Here is an 18200-nt window from a genome sequence, read left to right as displayed (position 1 = left end):
TCATCAAGCAACTCCTGCTACACATAGTACTATCTACCCGGGGCTTCCTCCAGCCCCAGGCAGCCACTATGTCCTTCGCTGCAGCTCCGCTGGCCCCCGATTCCCGACGATGTGCAGGACGGCCTGCATGTCATCCTCTTTTGCACATGCGCCTCTGTCAATCACCTCCACGTGGTCCGGAGTTTACTGCGCAGGTGTAGTACTGGTTCCAGACCACGTGGAGGTGATTGACAGCGGCGCAGGTGCAGTAGAGTATTACATGGAGGTTGTCCTTTGCACCAGCGGGGACCCCGGGGTGGCGGCTGCGAGCGGAGATGTGGCGTGGGACATAGCGGCTGACAAGGGCTGGAGGAAGGGTAAGTAGAGTGGGGGTAGGATAGTTTGATGATTCCATTAAAGGGTTACTTAAGTAAAAAAAATCAGTTTAACATACCTGGGGCTCCTTGCAGACCCCCGGAGTCATCCTGTGTCCGCCATCTTTCCACAATTCTTCAGCGAGCAGCGGCAACCCCCTGAAAACTGGCCGGTCATGGCCAGTTGGAGGCTACCGCACATGCATGGCCCCAAGGCGTGCACATTCTGATCACGCTTCCATTATCACACGTGCAGTAACGATTTTTGCAGAAGGCTCCCGTCAGTGGGGACATGGCAAGGAGGTGCGCAACTTTGTCGGGGTCGCTACTGCTGCCCAGAGGGTCTGGGAAGCATAGCGCGGGCACATGACTACTGGGGGGGGGGAGGGGGGCTAGTTGTCAGGGGTGCTGCAAGAATCCCCAGGTAAGTTAAACATAATTTTTTTTTCCACTTAATCATCCATTTAATGACTACAAGAGCAGAAGATTCTGTTGGGCTAATTCCTCCATAAGTGTTTCCCACCAGTCTATCTGTACACTATATTGTTGTGGCCTCAAATCACAATGTCGACTTACTTTGTGTACCTAAATCAAATTGCAAAGACAATCGACTAATAATTTGATCTTTTCCTGATTAGAGCCATTAATCTGTAGCTGTGTTCCTCCTCTCTGTGTGTTCTTCTCACCATGGCGTTCTGATTGTTTAGCGAGCGCCTTTGCGTTGTGCTATTGTGCCTGACCATTGCCTGTTCTTTCCTTGGCAGAAACGGATGACTATGCAGAGATTATAGATGAAGAAGATACGTACACCATGCCTTCCAGTAAGTGCTGATATCTGGCCTGTATCTGTTACCAGTGTCATACCTATCTGCAGAAATGTTGTAGTATGGTTGTAGTGTTGTCCATGGTCTGGATATCCTATTTACCCCCTTGCAAACTCTCCCGAGATCTTCACATTCCTGGGAGCACTCCTCCCATTGTGTACTTCTGGCTGGGGATGGTCCGTGAGATGCAAATAATTTCAAGTAGATGCAAATTTATGCAACTTGAAAATAGACCAATCGATTTTTACTTCAGTACAATTTGATTGGTTCATTTTCAGGCTGCATAAGTTTGCGTGCAAAATTTGCATAATGCTGCATTACCCCAAAATTATTCACAGCTCATTGACCTTCCCTACTTCTGGCTAGTGGCAAACTATTTAGACGGTTGCCAGTTGCCACTGTGGGGGGTTTTCGGATCGACCGTTATGTAGTCCAGCAGATGGCAGTGGTGTTAGGGTGTCCATACATCACTTGATTTGGTGGGACAATCGACCATTCGGTTCTTGAATTTTATCGAATTGGCAGAAAATCTGTGCCTCAATATGACCGCTCGATTTTTCAACCGATTTTGATCTGAAATCTGTCCAGTATGCTGGTTGACTCTCAGTTGCATGAGCTTGATAGAGTGCGCGACAGTAACAATTTTTACAACTTTTAATATAGCACCAGATGTCCTTCAAAGTGTAGGTGACCCCCTCCTCCTTACCTGTGTGCAGTGTATAAAGACTCCCCTCTCTACCGCCGTGACTCCTCCCCCCCCTCTGGTGTCACAGCGAGCTCCTGTACCATGTGACACAGGTGCATATAGTGACGCCCTACATGTGCCTGTGTCATGTTATACAGGCGCTCACGGTGACACTGGACACTCTTGAGTCCGGGAGCCGCGCCAGGAGAGCGATGAGCCTTTAACGCTGGGTACAGTGGGACACCTACACTTGGGGACGGCCCAGCAGGAAGCGCTTGGCCGATTTCTGGGGAAATCTGTCAGGAAATCGGTGAGTGGTGTGTGGGCAGGTAACAGATCCCTCTCTAATCAGATTTGATCAGACAGGGATCCATCTAATGGACGATCTGGTACCAGAACAAGTGATGTATGGGCACCTTTAGAGGTCTGGTTTTCTGCAGGTGGCCACAACTCCCATAGGCACCATATGACCCTTGGTGGGTTTTTACCTTAAAGAGACGCTGTAACATCAAAAAGTTCCCCTGGGGGGTACTCACCTCGGGAGGGGGAAGCCTCAGGGTCCCAATGAGGCTTCCCACGCCATCCTCCTCTGTCCCACGGGAGTCTCGCTGCAGCCCTACAGCGGCCTGACAAATCCATCAGCTTGTTCAATATTTACCTTTCCAGGCTCCAGCGGGGGCGCTGTTGCAGCTTTCGGCTCCGAAGTAGACGGAAATACCCGATCACAGTAGGGTGCGCTCTACTGCGCAGGTGCCGGAGACTTGCACCTGCACAGTAGAGCAGACCCGACGGCGATCGGGTATTTCCGCCTATTTCGGAGCCGAGAGCCGCCACAGCGCCTGCGCAGGATCCGGGAAGGTAAATATTTACATCACCGCTGTTCGGAGGGCTGCAGTGAGACCCCCGTGAGACAGAGGAGGACGGCGTGGGAAGCCTCAATAGGACCCTGAGGCTTCCCCCTCCCGAGGTGAGTACCCCCCAGGGGAAATTTTTGATGTTACAGGTTTCTTTAAAGAACTGTGAATAAATGCTAAAATGGAAGTCTGGAGCTTAATATATGAAAATCTTTTCATAGAGAAGTATCCTTATATACAAGGTATAACTGTTAAAATGCAGATGAAGGCAGGGTGCAAAATCACTATAAAGGCTAATATCTATTCTTCAACCACTCCTCCTGCTAGGACGTGCATGGGAGGTTTATATTTGCCTAAGGGCCCGTTTCCACTAGGAGCGGTGCGAAGTGGCTTCATAGCCGCATCGCACCGCGGGTGTCCTGAAACACATTGCACGTTTAATGGAAGAGTTTCCACTGCGTGCATGTTGTGCGGAGCGATCCGCATCCGCCCGCAGCCGCGTCCCATCTCCTCAATTCACTTCCGCATCGGGCAGTGATGCGGACGGCGGCGGAAGCGATGCGATGTGGCTAGCTAGCCGCATTCGCATCACTAGATAGTGATCCGGCCCTAATTGAAACGGCCCTAAAGGATGAATCTTCATTCACGTGCTTACACTCCTCGCAGCTCCTCGGGTGAACAAAATGTGATCTGGCTGCTTAAGTCAATTGCTTCAGAATTGCAGACAGGACAGACAGAAAATCCAGCAGAAAACTGTGTATAATGTCCTTGCTGCTGGATAATAAATTAACACATGTATATTTTACTTTATATACAGACACACTGCCTGCAAAGGGATCTTCAGTTTTCCTTGGAGATAGGTTCCTCAGAGTCCCATAGATATAAATGTATTTTACACCTACCATGATGATCTTTACACATACAATGGTTCCTCAGCCCAGTAGAGCAGCTTCTCCAGTAGTCCTCACAATTAATCAGCAGACCACTGCTTTATTTAATCAGTGTGGTGGTCTCTGTCGATGCACCTCTTCCAACCTCTCCTACCTCAGATCACCACAGGAGAGGTTTAAGTGCAACTTTAACTTAACAATATGGAACTCTCCCAGTGGCCTTTTCAGAGACCGATATTCTGCCTGTGTTATAGGGATGCTTATGTCTGCTGTTTCTCTATTAAATATGCACTTTTAATTTTGTTTACTATTCCCTCTTTAAATGCCAAACAGAAAACTATGGATTAGATGAAGGTAACGGATTTGTCTGTACAAAGTATTTGCCTGCCCAGTGTGACGTGTTTGACCAGTTTTTTACTTTTTGGTGTTTTTATTTCATTTTTTTCATTCAGAATAAACTCAACAGTGCAATCCTAAAAGTTGTAAATAGCATTGTTCTTTAATCTTCACTTGTATTGGGATACTAGTGACATTTACGTCAATCCATGCAAAACGTGCAACGTGTCGGTCGCATACAGCTTCAGCGACACTTTATGTCCAACTAAAGGCTGAACTTAAAAACAGTAGAGATAGTGTTGGCGAGTTCAGCATTGCCCTGCACATCCTACCTTCTCTAGTATGGTGTGCAGCCTCCTGTCCTTCATGTGCTTATTTGTCAGTTGTCACACATCCAGCCTCACACATCAAGCTGATCAGTGCTCCTTATAGGTTAATATTAGCTGAGGCAAGTGTTCATGGAGCTCTAACTGCCCAGATGTGAGATGACCCGCTGTCAGAGCCCTGCACTGACAGGCACATGGGAAGTGAGAAAGCCACACCCACTACACTATAGACATGACAGCTGTGATAGGTTAGAGATGCAGGGCAATGTTGAACTTGTCAGCACTAGTCCTGCTACGTGTGTTTTAATTAAGCCTTTATTTAGGATTTAATAATGGAATTCTTTTGAATGGATTTAACAACATCAACAAAATGAACTTTTATTTATCCGTTCCGAGTTTTGATTCTCAGTACTTCAAATACACTTTAAAAGTGTACTTACCATAGTTCAGGCTGGCAGGCTTATAAAATGCTACCTTATTTGTCCACCAGTGGGTGTGAGTTTCTGATGTGTTCTGCTTGCTGTGTGATTGTTGGGTTCAGCATTTGTAGGAGAGGATTATACACTCTATTAATGCGTTCTGTGGTTTACATATCATATATTTATATAGCACTGACATCTTCTGCAGCACATTACAGCGTACATAGTCATGTCACTGACTGTCCCCAGAGGAGCTCACACTCTAATCCTACCATAGTCATAGTCTGTCCTACCATATTATTATATATCTATATAGCACTGACATCTTCTGCAGCACATTACAGAGTACATAGTCATGTCACTGACTGTCCTCAGAGGAGCTCACACTCTAATCCTACCATAGTCATAGTCTGTCCTACCATATTATTGTGTATTTATATAGCACTGACATCTTCTGCAGGACTTTACAGAGTAAATAGTCAGGTCACTGACTGTCCTCAGAGGAGCTCACAATCTTATCCCTACTATAGTCCTAGTCCATTGCCCTACCATATTATTATGTATTTATATAGCACCAACATCTTCTGCAGCACTTTACAGAGTACATAGTCATGTCCCTGACTGTCCTCAGAGGAGCTCGCTGTTCTCAGTACCTCTGGTTGTTTTGCATCTTCTTCCTATTACCTCCCTCACCAACATATTTCACCTTTTCTTGATAGCTGGAGACTACGAGATCCAGCGGGATCGGATTGAGCTGGGCCGGTGTATTGGTGAAGGGCAGTTCGGAGATGTCCACCAAGGAGTTTACATGAGTCCGGTGAGTCAAGTGTCTGTTGTCCTTTCTTTCGCAGAGGTTAGAGATGGTCGGTGAAATGCAAATAATTCTGGCTTGCATGCAAAAGTAATACAAATTGTTTAAACAAGAAAGGGGGGCGGGGTGCGCATCCCTAAAAACATGCTGCAATAGACTGGTTAATTGCTAAGGCATGCACCACCTCTACTAGGCTAAGAATGCACGCCCTGCGTCCATACAGGGCGGACGCAGGGCATGCATTCTGTAGACGCAGCCTGTTGTGGTATGCGCTGGCCCTCTCCTCGCAATACAAATTGTATGCAATTTGAGTATCTAAGTCCTTTTGTTTCAGAATGTGTTATATTCGTTTACCACGTAACATGCGTTAGTTACCAATGGAGACATTTTGCAACACCTGTCAAGTAGTTTTGTTCTGTAACTACAATTGGATTTAAATTTTAAAACCTGGTATCTGGGGGGAAAAAAAGTTGTTTGTTGTGATGTGGAAAGCAGGGCAGAGGCGAAAAAGGCTCCAGCCTCAGGACGCAGGGTAGGAAGGGGCGCAGGGCAGAGGCGAGAGAGGCTCTAGCCTCAGGGCGCAGGGTAGGAAGGGGCGCACAACTCACGCAGCTATTATTTCCCTATTGTGTTAGAAGCAAAGAGAAATAAGAAAAGGGGATACATGGCAATTACTGCAAGCCCGATAACTAGAGATTAGGGTGTTGGGGTCCCTGTAGCATGGCTGTGGAGTCGGTGCAATTTTGGGTACCTGGAGTCGGTGGTGTCCATAAACGGAGGAGTCGGACGATTTTGTACCGACTCCACAGCCCTGCATGTAGCGCCTCTTAGTCTAATAGCAATCAGTGTGTGACGGCTGGGGTGAGAGGGATGGATGGAGGGGCCTCTTAGTCTAATAGCAATCAGTGTGTGACGGCTGGGGTGAGAGGGATGGATGGAGGGGCCTCTTAGTCTAATAGCAATCAGTGTGTGACGGCTGGGGTGGGAGGGATGAGGGAGGGGCCTCTTAGTCTAATAGCAATCAGTGTGTGATGGCTGGGGTGGGAGGGATGAGGGAGGGGCCTCTTAGTCTAATAGCAATCAGTGTGTGACGGCTGGGGTGAGAGGGAGGGATGGAGGAGCCTCTTAGTGTAATAGCAATCAGTGTGTGACGGCTGGGGTGGGAGGGATGAGGGAGGGGCCTCTTAGTCTAATAGCAATCAGTGTGTGACGGCTGGGGTGGGAGGGATGGAGGGGCGCACTTTGGTGTCTCAGCCTTGGGTGCTGGAGGACCTTGTCCCGCCTCTGGTGGAAAGACATAGGAATTCTACCTTTTTATTGCTGTCTGCATCTTTCTGGTAGATTTTCGCACACTTGTCCTTACAAGAGAGGGGGCGGGGTATCTCTTCCAGGGGCAGAAATCTATTTTTTGTTTTGTTTTTTTCATGGAGATTTACATCCTTTGTCTAGTTTTTTTTAGTGTTGTCCTTTCTTACCTATTCCCAGATACACCAGGGAACATCTTCAAGGGAACTCAAGGTGAGAGGGATATGGAAGCTGCCATATTTATTTCCTTTTTAAGCAATACCAGTTGCCTGGCTATCATGCTGATCCTCTGCCTCTAATGCTTTCAACCATAGACCCTGAACAAGCATGCAGCAGATCAGGTGCTCTGACTGAAGTCTGATTGGATTAGCTGCATGCTTGTTTCAGGTGTATGATTCAGACACTACTGCAGCCAAAGAGATCAGCAGGATGACAGGCAAATTATATTGTTTAATAGGAAATTAATAGCCCTCTCACTTCAGGCTCCCTTTAAAGAAATATTTTGAGACACATTAGGAATCATTTATTACAGAGGAACTGTAGTGAAAATAATGTAATAAATAAAATGTACTGCATTCGTACTACTTGCCAATACAGGTCCTCTTTAAGTTCCTTCGTTTTTCCCCCGCAGGAGAATCCCGCCATGGCCGTAGCCATCAAAACCTGTAAAAACAGCACATCGGACAGCGTTCGGGAGAAGTTCCTACAAGAGGCCTGTGAGTTCTCTGAATTCTCTGCACGTCGCTTGGTTGTTGTCCAGCTAGTCTTGTTCTATAGAAACTGACAGGCATCAGGAAGCGGCCCAGGGGGACGTGTCTCTGTCTTCTCCCCGAAACGCCGCGTTATTTTTAGAGAAGGTCGTGGTGTTCAGCCAGCGATGCTTCCTCCCTGCAGGCGCCTGTGAATGTCACCTTGTCATTGTCTCTCTGCATTTAGGTGGATGGGATTTGATGTTGTCTTTTGTATCGTTGGACTGACTCAGCACCTCCGCGCCTCGCTGTCTGCGCTGCCAGTAGAACGATTCCGCCCCAGGATATTGTTATTTGGACAGTTAGTTAAACATTAAAGTTGGGCTTTGAAGGATACCAGAGGTGAAATAAGACTTCTTTTACTTGCCTGGTGCTTCTTCCACCCCCGTAGGCTTGTACGTCCCGCGCTGTCCTCCTCTGCGCTCAGCAGTTCGACCCACTACCGAAGCGGAATCGCATAATCCTGCACATGCGCCAACTCGGTGGTGCGCATCCTTAATACCTGTGCATGCGCACTGCATCTTGCCTCGTAGCCGTGCATGCACGTAACACTCCCAGCCACAGTAGTGCACTCAAGGACACGCCCCCAGGCCAGTGCATGCAGTGCTTGGGGACTTGCCTGATCTAACAGGTCAAACAGCTGAGCGAGGAGGACAGGGAGCGACGTACAACCCTACGGGGGCTGGAAGGAGCCCCAGATAAGTGAAATAGGAGGCTTTTATTTCAGTTCCTTTAAAAGATATCCGAGGTGAAAAAAAACTGATGGGAAAAACAATTTTATCTATCCTCCACCTCCTAAAATGACTTTTAGATATCCCACAGTTTTATTTTATAATTAGATCTAGTTTTTAAGTTTTTACTGTTTCATTGTCTCTTCTCAATGACACCTTCATTGAAGTATGCCAGAGCTCAAATCTATTAATTATTGACCCTTTTTATCTCTTTACTGCTCTCAGAAGCCATTTAACCACATAGGGATGCTACATGCAGAGTTCAAGAAATCTCGGTCAACTACGACATTTGTGTAATCTCAATGCAGGCGTCTGTCGATCCCATAAGAGTAAACAACGTCCGTGAACATTGGCAGTTGCCCATGTGTACCAAGCCTTATTCCTGCTGGTGTAAACAGCGGGGAGGGGGGTATAATTAGTGGGTCTGTTGTCAAATGAAGTGTTAGGGTTAAGAGCAATTCTGCCCTCGCCATACTTTATCTGTTGGTCGATCCCAGCTGATTGGCTCAGGGTAGCAGAGGTTGGACTCTGGTAGTGGTGACATTGTACCTCTGGCTTTGTGGGTTTCTGGTAGAGGAACAGAGGGAGTATTACTAGCAGGATGGTGGATATTTGTTCTGAGACCCCCCTCCTGTGTCTGCCATATGTTGTCGGGGGGGGGATGTCGCCCTGGATGGCCTCCATTCTGTCATATGATCAACATTATTAGTGATTGGTCAGAAAACAACAGCTTCCTCCAAAAAGCAGTCGCTGACCTCCCCTCCACCACTTCCTCTTAGTATTAGATTACTAATGTGCATCTCACTGCTACCAATTACAATGACCAAGTCACAGAGATGACCTGAGCCCACACTGTGAATACTATCAGTCATTCTATTAGACGTGACAGGTTCTACAGGAATCCTTTAAAGGAATATTTGTTCCGCTTGGCAGATTACAGTATCTCACATGTATGATCTCAACTAGTGGCGATACAGTCGCAGGGTAGATTTTTAAGTGATGTGGATCAACTACATACATTTTTTTCTTCTAATTTGAATGATTTTATTGAAAACCTGATTGTACGCTAAAAATTGTACTATTAATGGCACCTTAAAACCTCCTAAACTAGTGACTGTGGGCTGTGCAACAAAAAGATTATTATTATTCAATTCAATTCCCGGTTCACAAACAATATTTTTTAATGTGCAGTTAAAGAGGAACTCCAGTGAAAATAGTGTAATAAAAAGTGCTTCATTTTTACAATAATTATGTATAAATTATTTAGTCAGTGTTTGCCTATTGTAAAATCTTTCCTTTCCCCGATTTACTTTCTGACATTTATTACATGGTGACCTTTTTACTGCTGGCAGGTTATGTAGCTGTTGCTTGCTGTTTTGGCTGTTGGAGACAGCTGTAAACAGCTATTTCCTGTCTGTGAACCTTGTTACATTGTGGCAAACTGTGAAATGTACCACGGTCCTCAGAGCTTCTTGTGGGAGGGATTTCACCACAATATCAGTCATACAGCGCCCCCTGATGGTCTGTTTGTGAAAAGCAATAGATTTCTCATGTAAAACGGGGTATTGGCTACTGATTGGGATAAAGTTAAATTCTTGGTTGGAGTTTGTCTTTAAGAGAACATTCATTTAATTAATTATGCATAGAAAAATTTAGTAAAAAGGAAATGAATATGGCAGCCTCCCTAATTCTCTCACTTCAGGTGTCCTTTAATGACTTTGATGACAGAGTAACAGAAGTGTTTTTTTCTTCTTTGCAGTAACCATGCGACAGTTTGATCACCCGCATATTGTGAAGTTAATCGGGGTAATCACGGAAAATCCAGTCTGGATAATCATGGAGCTTTGTACGCTGGGAGAGGTCAGTGCTGCCCAATGTGACTGCTGGAACCTGGGAACATGGCTGGTTTTATTTTTTTGTTTTAGCTGTGTCTTTTGAACCCTGACATTATTTTCACGGCTCTTTACAAATGCCATTTAAAGAGGAACTGTAGTGACAATAACATAATGAAAAAAAATGGCTGATTTTTAAAGTATTACCATAAGGCGCACTTTCTCCACCCCAAAAAAATGGAAGGGGGGAAGTCAGTGCATCTTATGGTCCGCATAATACTATTCGGGCCAGTGCCTGGCATTTCCCCACAAGTATGGTACATACCATACAAACCTTCAGCGGTCCTCTTCTGTCCCCTGAGTCCACGTCCCCCCCCCCCCCCCCCCCCCCGTGTCCTCCTCTGTCCATGTCCCCATCTGTCCCGTTTCCCCCTGTGTCCATGTCCCCTCTGTCCCGTTTCCTCCTTGGTCCCATGTCCACGTCCCCCTCTGTCCCCTGTGTCCTTCTCTGTCCACTGTGTCCATGTCCCCCTCTGTCCCCTGTTTCCTCCTCGATCCCGTGTCCACGTCCCCCTCTGTCTCCTGTGTCCTCCTCTGTCCCCTGGTTCCTCCTCGGTCCTGTGTCCATGTCCCCCTCTGTCCCGTTTGTACTCCTCTGTCCCGTGTCCACGTCCCCCTCTGTCCCCTTTTTCCTCCTCGGTCCCGTGTCCACATCCCCCTCTGTCCCCATGTCCTCCTCTGTACCGTGTCTACGTCCCACTCTGTCCCCTGTGTCTATGTCTCCCTCTGTCCCGTTTCCTCCTCTGCCCCGTGTCCATGTCCCCCTGTGTCCTCTGTCCCTTGTCCGCCTCTGTTCCTGTGTCCCCATGTTCGCCTCTGTCTTTCTGACCCATGTCTCCCTCTGTCGCCATGTCTCCCTCTGTCCCCGTGTCCTCTTCTGCTCCCATGTCCCCATGGTTACCTCTGTCTCTGTGACCCCTTGCCCCCCCTGTGCCCTCCTCTGACCCCGTGTCGTCCTGGTGTCCCTCGCGGTCTTCCTGTTTCCTTCTCTGTCTTCCAGCTCCATGCCGCGCTGTGTCCACGAGCACAGCTTCAGCCTATTGGGAAGAAGTACAGTAACTTGAATTACTGTTTTTACTGGAGCCAATGGTCTTGCAGGTGAAACCATATCTCCATCATCGGAGGCCAATCACTGCACTAGCTGAGTAGCTGTGATTTGCCCCAACGACAGTCATGATGTCAGTTTTGCACTCGTTATAAATCAGTCCGAACTGCAGAGCTGCGTAGAATTTGTCACTAGAGCCCCGAACTGCAGAGCTGCGTAGAATTTATCACTGGAGCCATGCTCACAGCCTTGTACTCATGTTAATTATGTTTATCCCTCTCCTGTCTGAATAGCTAAGATCGTTTTTACAAGTCAGAAAGTTCAACCTGGACCTGGCGTCTCTTATCCTCTATGCGTATCAGCTCAGCACAGCGCTCGCCTATCTGGAGAGCAAACGATTTGTACATAGGTGAGAGACTGCAGTATCCCAATATCACTGTACATCCGTTGTATGTTCTCACTTCATGTAACTGAGCTCCAGAAAGTCAAAGATCATTTAAAGTGGACCTGAACTCTTGCACAGGACAGAAGGAAAACATAGAGAAATGCACCCTGTATGTATTTAGAGAGTTTAACTTGTCTCATTCCCCCTCACCTGTGACTAATCACCAGTGTAATTTGTTCTCTCAGCTGTGCCAGCTGGCTGCCTCAGCAGTGCAGCTAATTGGTAAACACAGTATGTTAACCCTATGTCTGCTCCCATGAAAGCAGGAAGTAGACACACTGTAGAATTATTGCAGGATTTGTATCGTCTGTAACAAAGAAATCTTTTTTTTCTGAGTTCAGGTCCGCTTTTAAAACTAAAGCATGGATCAAAATTGTGTTTTTTTGCAATCAGCCTGTTCCAAAAAAATCAGTGAATGAGAGATGGTTAATGATATGCTAATTATTCAGGCTTGCATTTATCTTAAAGAGGAACTGTAGTCAAATAATAACAATGTCTTATGTTTTACAATATTCATTTATAAAGTATTTAGTCAGGGTCTGCCCGTTGTACAATCTTTCCTCTCCCTGATTTTCTTTCTGAAATGTATCACTGGTGGTGACATCTTTAGTTCTGCCAGGTGATCTCTACAAAATGTTAATTTACTGATAGTTGTAAAGCCAGTAGAAAATATCTCTGGTCTCCCAGAATGCTCTGGCGGGAAGAATTTAGCATAATAAATTGTTAAGGCTAAGCCTCACTGGAAGGGTGGGACTACATACCAATATACAGCAATATATACTGTAGATATAGGAAGTGTTACTGATGCTGAAACCAGAATATTGAACAAAAAAAATAGGGAATCCTGGACAATTTTCCGCATTCTTCTATATGGCGTTACAGTTCCTCTGTAAGGTGGCCATGCACAGTTCAACATTTCCAGCAGATCTGATCGCTTACTGAATGTGAAACCCAGCATATCTGATGGATAAACTTCCCAGCAGTTTAATGATCAGGAAGTGAGGGGGGGGGGGGGGGGGGGGTGTTGACAGCCGCATAACGTTATACTGAATGACAAATCACTGCTTTCTTAACAACATGGAAAAAGTCATGCACAGCTTACCAGCCAATGAGGTAGCTGTCAAACTTGTTACACCATGGTTAGATTCTGGAACTCAAGAAAACTCTATGTACAGAATCCTGGAAGACCAATACTCTGGTCACACAGCGACCTCTACTGACAGATCTGTGAAATTGACATAGAAACTAAATATGAATCTGAAGCCTATATGAAAATTAAAAAAGATACCTAAGGAGAGGGAAGGCTCTGGGTCCTACAGAGCCTTACCGGTCTCCTCATTCCCCCGCAGGCTCCACAGTTAGAATCTCCCACCGCAGGTGACTGCCGAAGTGTCCCCAACCTGGAAGAGCGCAGACCAAATTGGTTATGGACTGCTAACGAGGGAGTCTGCGGGGGAACCAGGACACTGGGAGGGGAACTGGAAGGCTCATTAGGACCCAGAGCCTTCCCTCTCCTTAGATGAGTATCTGTTTTTTTTTTTTTTTCATATAGGTTTTAAACTCTCTTTAAAGGGGAACTGAATTAAGAGAGAGCTTTGAACATGTTGCACCCACAACGTTATGGAAAATACAATAATCCTACCTAGCTAAACCTCGCCCACTGTTTTTTTGATAACTGGGTTGCTGCATTAAATGCAGACCTCCACCATCTTGAGAAACCCAATTCTGGGAACCTGTGTAGTAGTTGTCCCAGCATGCAGCAGGATCCTGTCGCCCTTGCTGTGGCAGAACGGTATGGAGGGGAGGAGGCATCAGCTTGCAAGTAGTTCATATTTTTAAAGTGGACTCTTGCACAGGACAGAAGGAAACACAGAGAAATGCACCCTGTATGTATTTAGAGAGTTTAGCCTGTCTAAATCCCTCTCACCTGAGACTAATCATAAATGTAATTTGGTCCCTCAGCTGTCAGCAGGCTGCCTTAGCAGAGCAGCTAATTTGTAAGCACAGGATGTCCGCTTCCATGAAACCAGGAAGTAGACACACTGCAGATTTATTGCAGGATTTGTAACTTTTAACCACCCCGGCGTTCGTTTAATTGCGGCCATGCGGGTGGTGTGTTTTTTTTTTTTTAAATATGTCTTTGTTGGTGTAGCTAGCACTAGTCTAGCTACACTTTGCCCCCAAGTCCCCCGGCACTGTCCCCCTCCCTCCGCTTCCGCCATAGCTTCAGGCATTGCTATGGCGACGATCGGGCATGACGTCTGACGTCACCGACGTCATGACGTCATGCGCAGTTCCGATCGCCGCCATTGCGACCCCTGGAGACTATGGAGAGGCTGTGCCGGCGCGGGCTCCGGGGGGGGGGGGTATGTATAAAACAGCGGCGATCAGGGGGATCATAGCAGGCCGGTGGCGATCGGAGGGGTGATGTAGCTAGCCAAGTGCTAGCTACACCCCCTCCGAAAATTTGGTCTAAAAAGACTCTCCAGGGGCTGAGCAATCCACCGCGGCGGTAATGGACGAGCGGAGCTCGTCCATATACCGCTCAGGTGGTTAAAGCAGAGAGGAAGTTCTGAGTTAAGGTCTGCTTTAAAAGATACCTGAAGTGAGATTATAAAAGTGAGATACTTATCTCAGTAGAGGGAAGCCTCAGGGGGTCCAAAGACTTTTCTAATCTTCTTACACCCCTCCTGTCCTGCGCTGGTACCCTCTGAAATATTCAGCATTAGTGTTAAATATTGCTTGCTGCCGCCCTCCCCCTCAATGTATGAGCGTGGCTGTTATGCGCAGGCACTGAGTGCAGTCTGGGCGGTAGCTCGGAGCCGCTCATGCACATGTGACTCTGAGCTACGGCGCAGGCACAAACCCTACAGGCACATAGAGGGGGCGTGGCCATGAGGGGGGTCAGTGAGGATCGGGGAAGCTTCTGTAGCATCCAGAGACTACCTTCTTCAGTGTTGAATATCTAACGTTTTTCACTGCATATTTGCTTTAAAGCGGTATCGTCACCATAAAAATCAAATTTCAACAGCAACTGGTCTGAGTGTATTAAGTGATAAAGATGCTAATCCTGCATTCAAAACTTTTAAAACTTTTTCTGCTGTTATGATTTGGAGTTATCATATACTTAAGGAGCACTGGCCCTTTAGTAGTCGTGCCAAAGAATTGCATGCTGGGGGTTCTTTTTATCTATAATCTATTCCTCCTCTTCCCTTTATTTCCCTGTCTGCTGCTTATCTGAAACCTAATCCCCTACTCACTTGTGTTTACAAGCAAGGCTGAGGCGACTCAGCGATTGGAGGAGACAAGAAAAAAAGTAAAGGGCAGAAATGACATCACGAGTTAGCCTTAACTGTGGGCAAAAGACATGGCCCCCACCAGGAACAGAATTCTCGTCATTTACTATATAACATTCACTGAAATCAAAACGTGGACAGTACAATACATGTGTTATGTAAGTAGATTAAAGGGATACTGTAAGCCTCATTTTTCAAACTATTTGGACTACTGGGGTATGTTTGTTTTCTGGAGACATACCTTTTCGCCAGTGAGTCCATGTGATGGTACTCCCGGTGGCCTCGGTAAGCTTCTGTGAAATCTCCGACTTTAATGTCAGAGATTTCAACCCAGGAAGAATAAGTGCTGTTCCTGGTCTGTCTTGCGTCTCAAGACAGGCACGCCCCCTCCAGCTCCTCCGCCCGTCCCTCCGTGCACACTCCAGGAAAATCAGAAGCTCGTCCCCGCTCTCACTCTCTCAGTGCAGGGAGAGAGCGAGTAAGCTGGAAGCAAAGCAGCTGTCCACCCTCCCCCTCTATGCGCGCCCTTCTCCCTGTCCATCTCGTTCCCTCTCTCAGTGCAGGGAGTGAACGAGTAGCCGGACTCAATGCAGCTGTCCACCCTCCCCCTCTATGCACGCTCTTCTCCCTGTCCAGCTCGTTCCCTCTCGCAGTGCAGAGAGAGAGAACGAGGGAGCAAGACGTTTAGGACCGCATGACTAATTTTAAAGTGGCAACAAACACATATACAGTAGATATAGGTATTGACATAGTAATTGTTACTTATACATAAGTATTCTGTGTAGATATTTATACGAACGGGATGGGTGGAGGGAAGGTTTGTTTACTGTTATCAGTTTTTGCATACTATGTATTTATGTCCTATCTTTTGCTATCTGTATCTATTGTCATTTCAGGGTATTACTGTATAATTATATTACATTTTATTTCAAAAAGCGGAATTTATTATTTAAATTATTCCATACTGTACATTGCTAATCACTTTAGCCCACTAAGCCTTATTCTCATCTCCTCAGTGCACATGTCCATGCGATCAGAATTCAATGCATACAATCACATCTGATCCGCTGCACTGCTGTTCCCCTGCAATAACATTGATTGTTCAGCTGTGCGCTTGCATTCAAATAGAAGACAAAAGTACGCCAGCGCATAATAGTGCATCGGACAGCCGAGCAGTGCATGGGATGCGAATGGCAGAAGGTCTGTCAACGGCCTTCTGCATATCTTTGCCTCGTTCACATCATATGTACTTCCGTTGGCATTTGGAAGCACGTATGATGTCCTGATACGCAGGAACGGCAGAAGGGCATAGACCGTCCTTCTACAGTTCACATATACAGCGCTGTTCATCAGTACAATGTGCTATGAAGCGCTTGCGTACTGCTGCCTGCATTTTTCCCGCAAACGCAGAGCTGAACCCATCACTGTCAATGGATGGTATCAGCAGCGCATTGTGCTGCGACGCAGATGGCGTCCAATCGTTCACATTACGTTGTGATCCGAAAAACAATCCGCGCTGAAGAAATCTGAACGATGCCTTTAGGGCCTTGAGACCACTACCACAGTTGTGTCCAGTTTTCATCATCTGCAAAAGCAGATACAACTGTGCACAACTGCTTTAGTCAGACGCGATTCACCAAATCGCAAACAAATTGTTAGCGTTTGCTATTGAAATTTTGCAGTGCAATAGCCCAGAGAGTGGAGTGGAGAGAGCACTGAGAATAGCCTGAGATAGAGCAGAGCTGTATTGCAGTCTCAAATCACACATAGGTTATTTGCCTATAATATGACTTCTGTCCCTGCTAGTCTCTCACACAAGTCAGAAAGCAGCCCTCCTGGAGTCTAGGGACTGTGAAAACCTTCTCAACTTGTTTTACACCTTATCCACACATGCAGTCATTATAACAATGGTGAGAGACAAGCAGGGCAGTTTCTAGGCTAAAATGCACCCAGGGCAAGGGTGTAAAAATTGTTGTCACCGCCCCCCCCCCCTAGGTGGCCGCAGCATAGGTTATCCAGGTCTAGTTGCACTTAGTATAGGTCCCCCCCAGTCTAGCTAGCCAAGAATAGGTACCCCAGTATAGGTAGCCAGTTATAGGTCCCCCCAGTATAGGTAGCCAGTATAGTTGCCCCCAGTATAGGTTAGATTGGCAGGCAGGCGCCCCCGATATAAGTTAGTTATGTGCCCCAGTACAGGTTAGCTGGGTGGGTGCCTCTAATATAGGTAGCTAGAATAGTTTCCCCCAGCATAGGTTATATAGGTAGGTGCCCCCAGTATAGGTTAGTTAGGTAGGTGCCTCCAATATTGGTAGCCAGTATAGTTGCCACCTGTTTAGGCTAGCTAGCTAGGTAGGTAGGTGCCCCCAATACAGGTTAGATAAGTAAGTGCCCCTAGTATAGGTTAGATTGGTAGGTGCCCCCAGTATAGGTTAGATTAGGTAGGTGCCCCCCAGTGTAGGTTACATTAGGTAGCTGCCCCCCAGTATAGGTTAGATTAGGTAGCTGCCCCCCAGTAAATGTTCGATAGGTAGCTGCCCCCCAGTATAGGTTAGATTCGGTAGCTGCCCCCCAGTATAGGTTAGATAGGTAGCTGCCCCCAATAATGGAGGGGGGAGCAGGAGCCGCGGGTAGGGCAGCCAGACCTTCTGTCCCTGCCAGTCTCTCACACAAGTCAGAAAGCAGCCCTCCTGGAGTCTAGGGACTGTCAAAAACTTCTCAACTTGTTTTATGTCTTATCCACACATGCAGTCATTATAACAATGGTGAGAGACAACACAGATGTTTACCCACGGACCCTCCAGACAAGCTCTGCATCATGCTGTGCATATTTTCCAGCTTGCCTGTCCTCTAATTGCCTATAATATGACTTCTGTCCCTGCAAGTCTCTCACACAAGTCAGAAAGCAGCCCTCCTGGAGTCTAGGGACTGTCAAAACCTTCTCAACTTGTTTTACGCCTTATCCACACATGCAGTCATTATAACAATGGGTAGAGACCATACAGATGTTTGCCCACAGACCCTCCAGGGAAGCACTGCATCATGCTGTGTATATTTTCCAGCTTGCCTGTTCTCTAATTGCCTATAATAAGACTTCTGTCCCTGCCAGTCTCTCACACAAGTCAGAAAGCATCCCTCCTGGAGTCTAGGGACTGTCATCGCACTATCCATACCGGAGCGCCCACATCTTGCTACCTACACTGAAGCACCACCTCCATCCCACTATCTACACTGTGGCACCA

General features: G+C 46.8%; 1 protein-coding gene across 1 annotated transcript in view; it reads left to right on the top strand.

The window, feature by feature from the left end:
* The window catches only part of PTK2 (protein tyrosine kinase 2), a 341550-nt gene that overhangs the window by 205350 nt on the left and 118000 nt on the right, over positions 1-18200 (top strand). Inside the window, exons 15-20 of the mRNA XM_068238424.1 lie at positions 1118-1174; positions 3940-3960; positions 5407-5504; positions 7435-7519; positions 10043-10143; positions 11514-11629. Of these exons, the coding sequence (XP_068094525.1) occupies positions 1118-1174; positions 3940-3960; positions 5407-5504; positions 7435-7519; positions 10043-10143; positions 11514-11629 (478 nt within the window). The remainder of the gene's footprint in view (positions 1-1117; positions 1175-3939; positions 3961-5406; positions 5505-7434; positions 7520-10042; positions 10144-11513; positions 11630-18200) is intronic.

The sequence above is a fragment of the Hyperolius riggenbachi genome, chromosome 5 (genome assembly GCF_040937935.1).
Source record: "Hyperolius riggenbachi isolate aHypRig1 chromosome 5, aHypRig1.pri, whole genome shotgun sequence".
Taxonomy (NCBI): Eukaryota; Metazoa; Chordata; class Amphibia; order Anura; family Hyperoliidae; genus Hyperolius; species Hyperolius riggenbachi.
The sequence above is the reverse complement of the archived record's forward strand: the minus strand, read 5'-3'. Positions and strand labels throughout refer to the sequence as shown.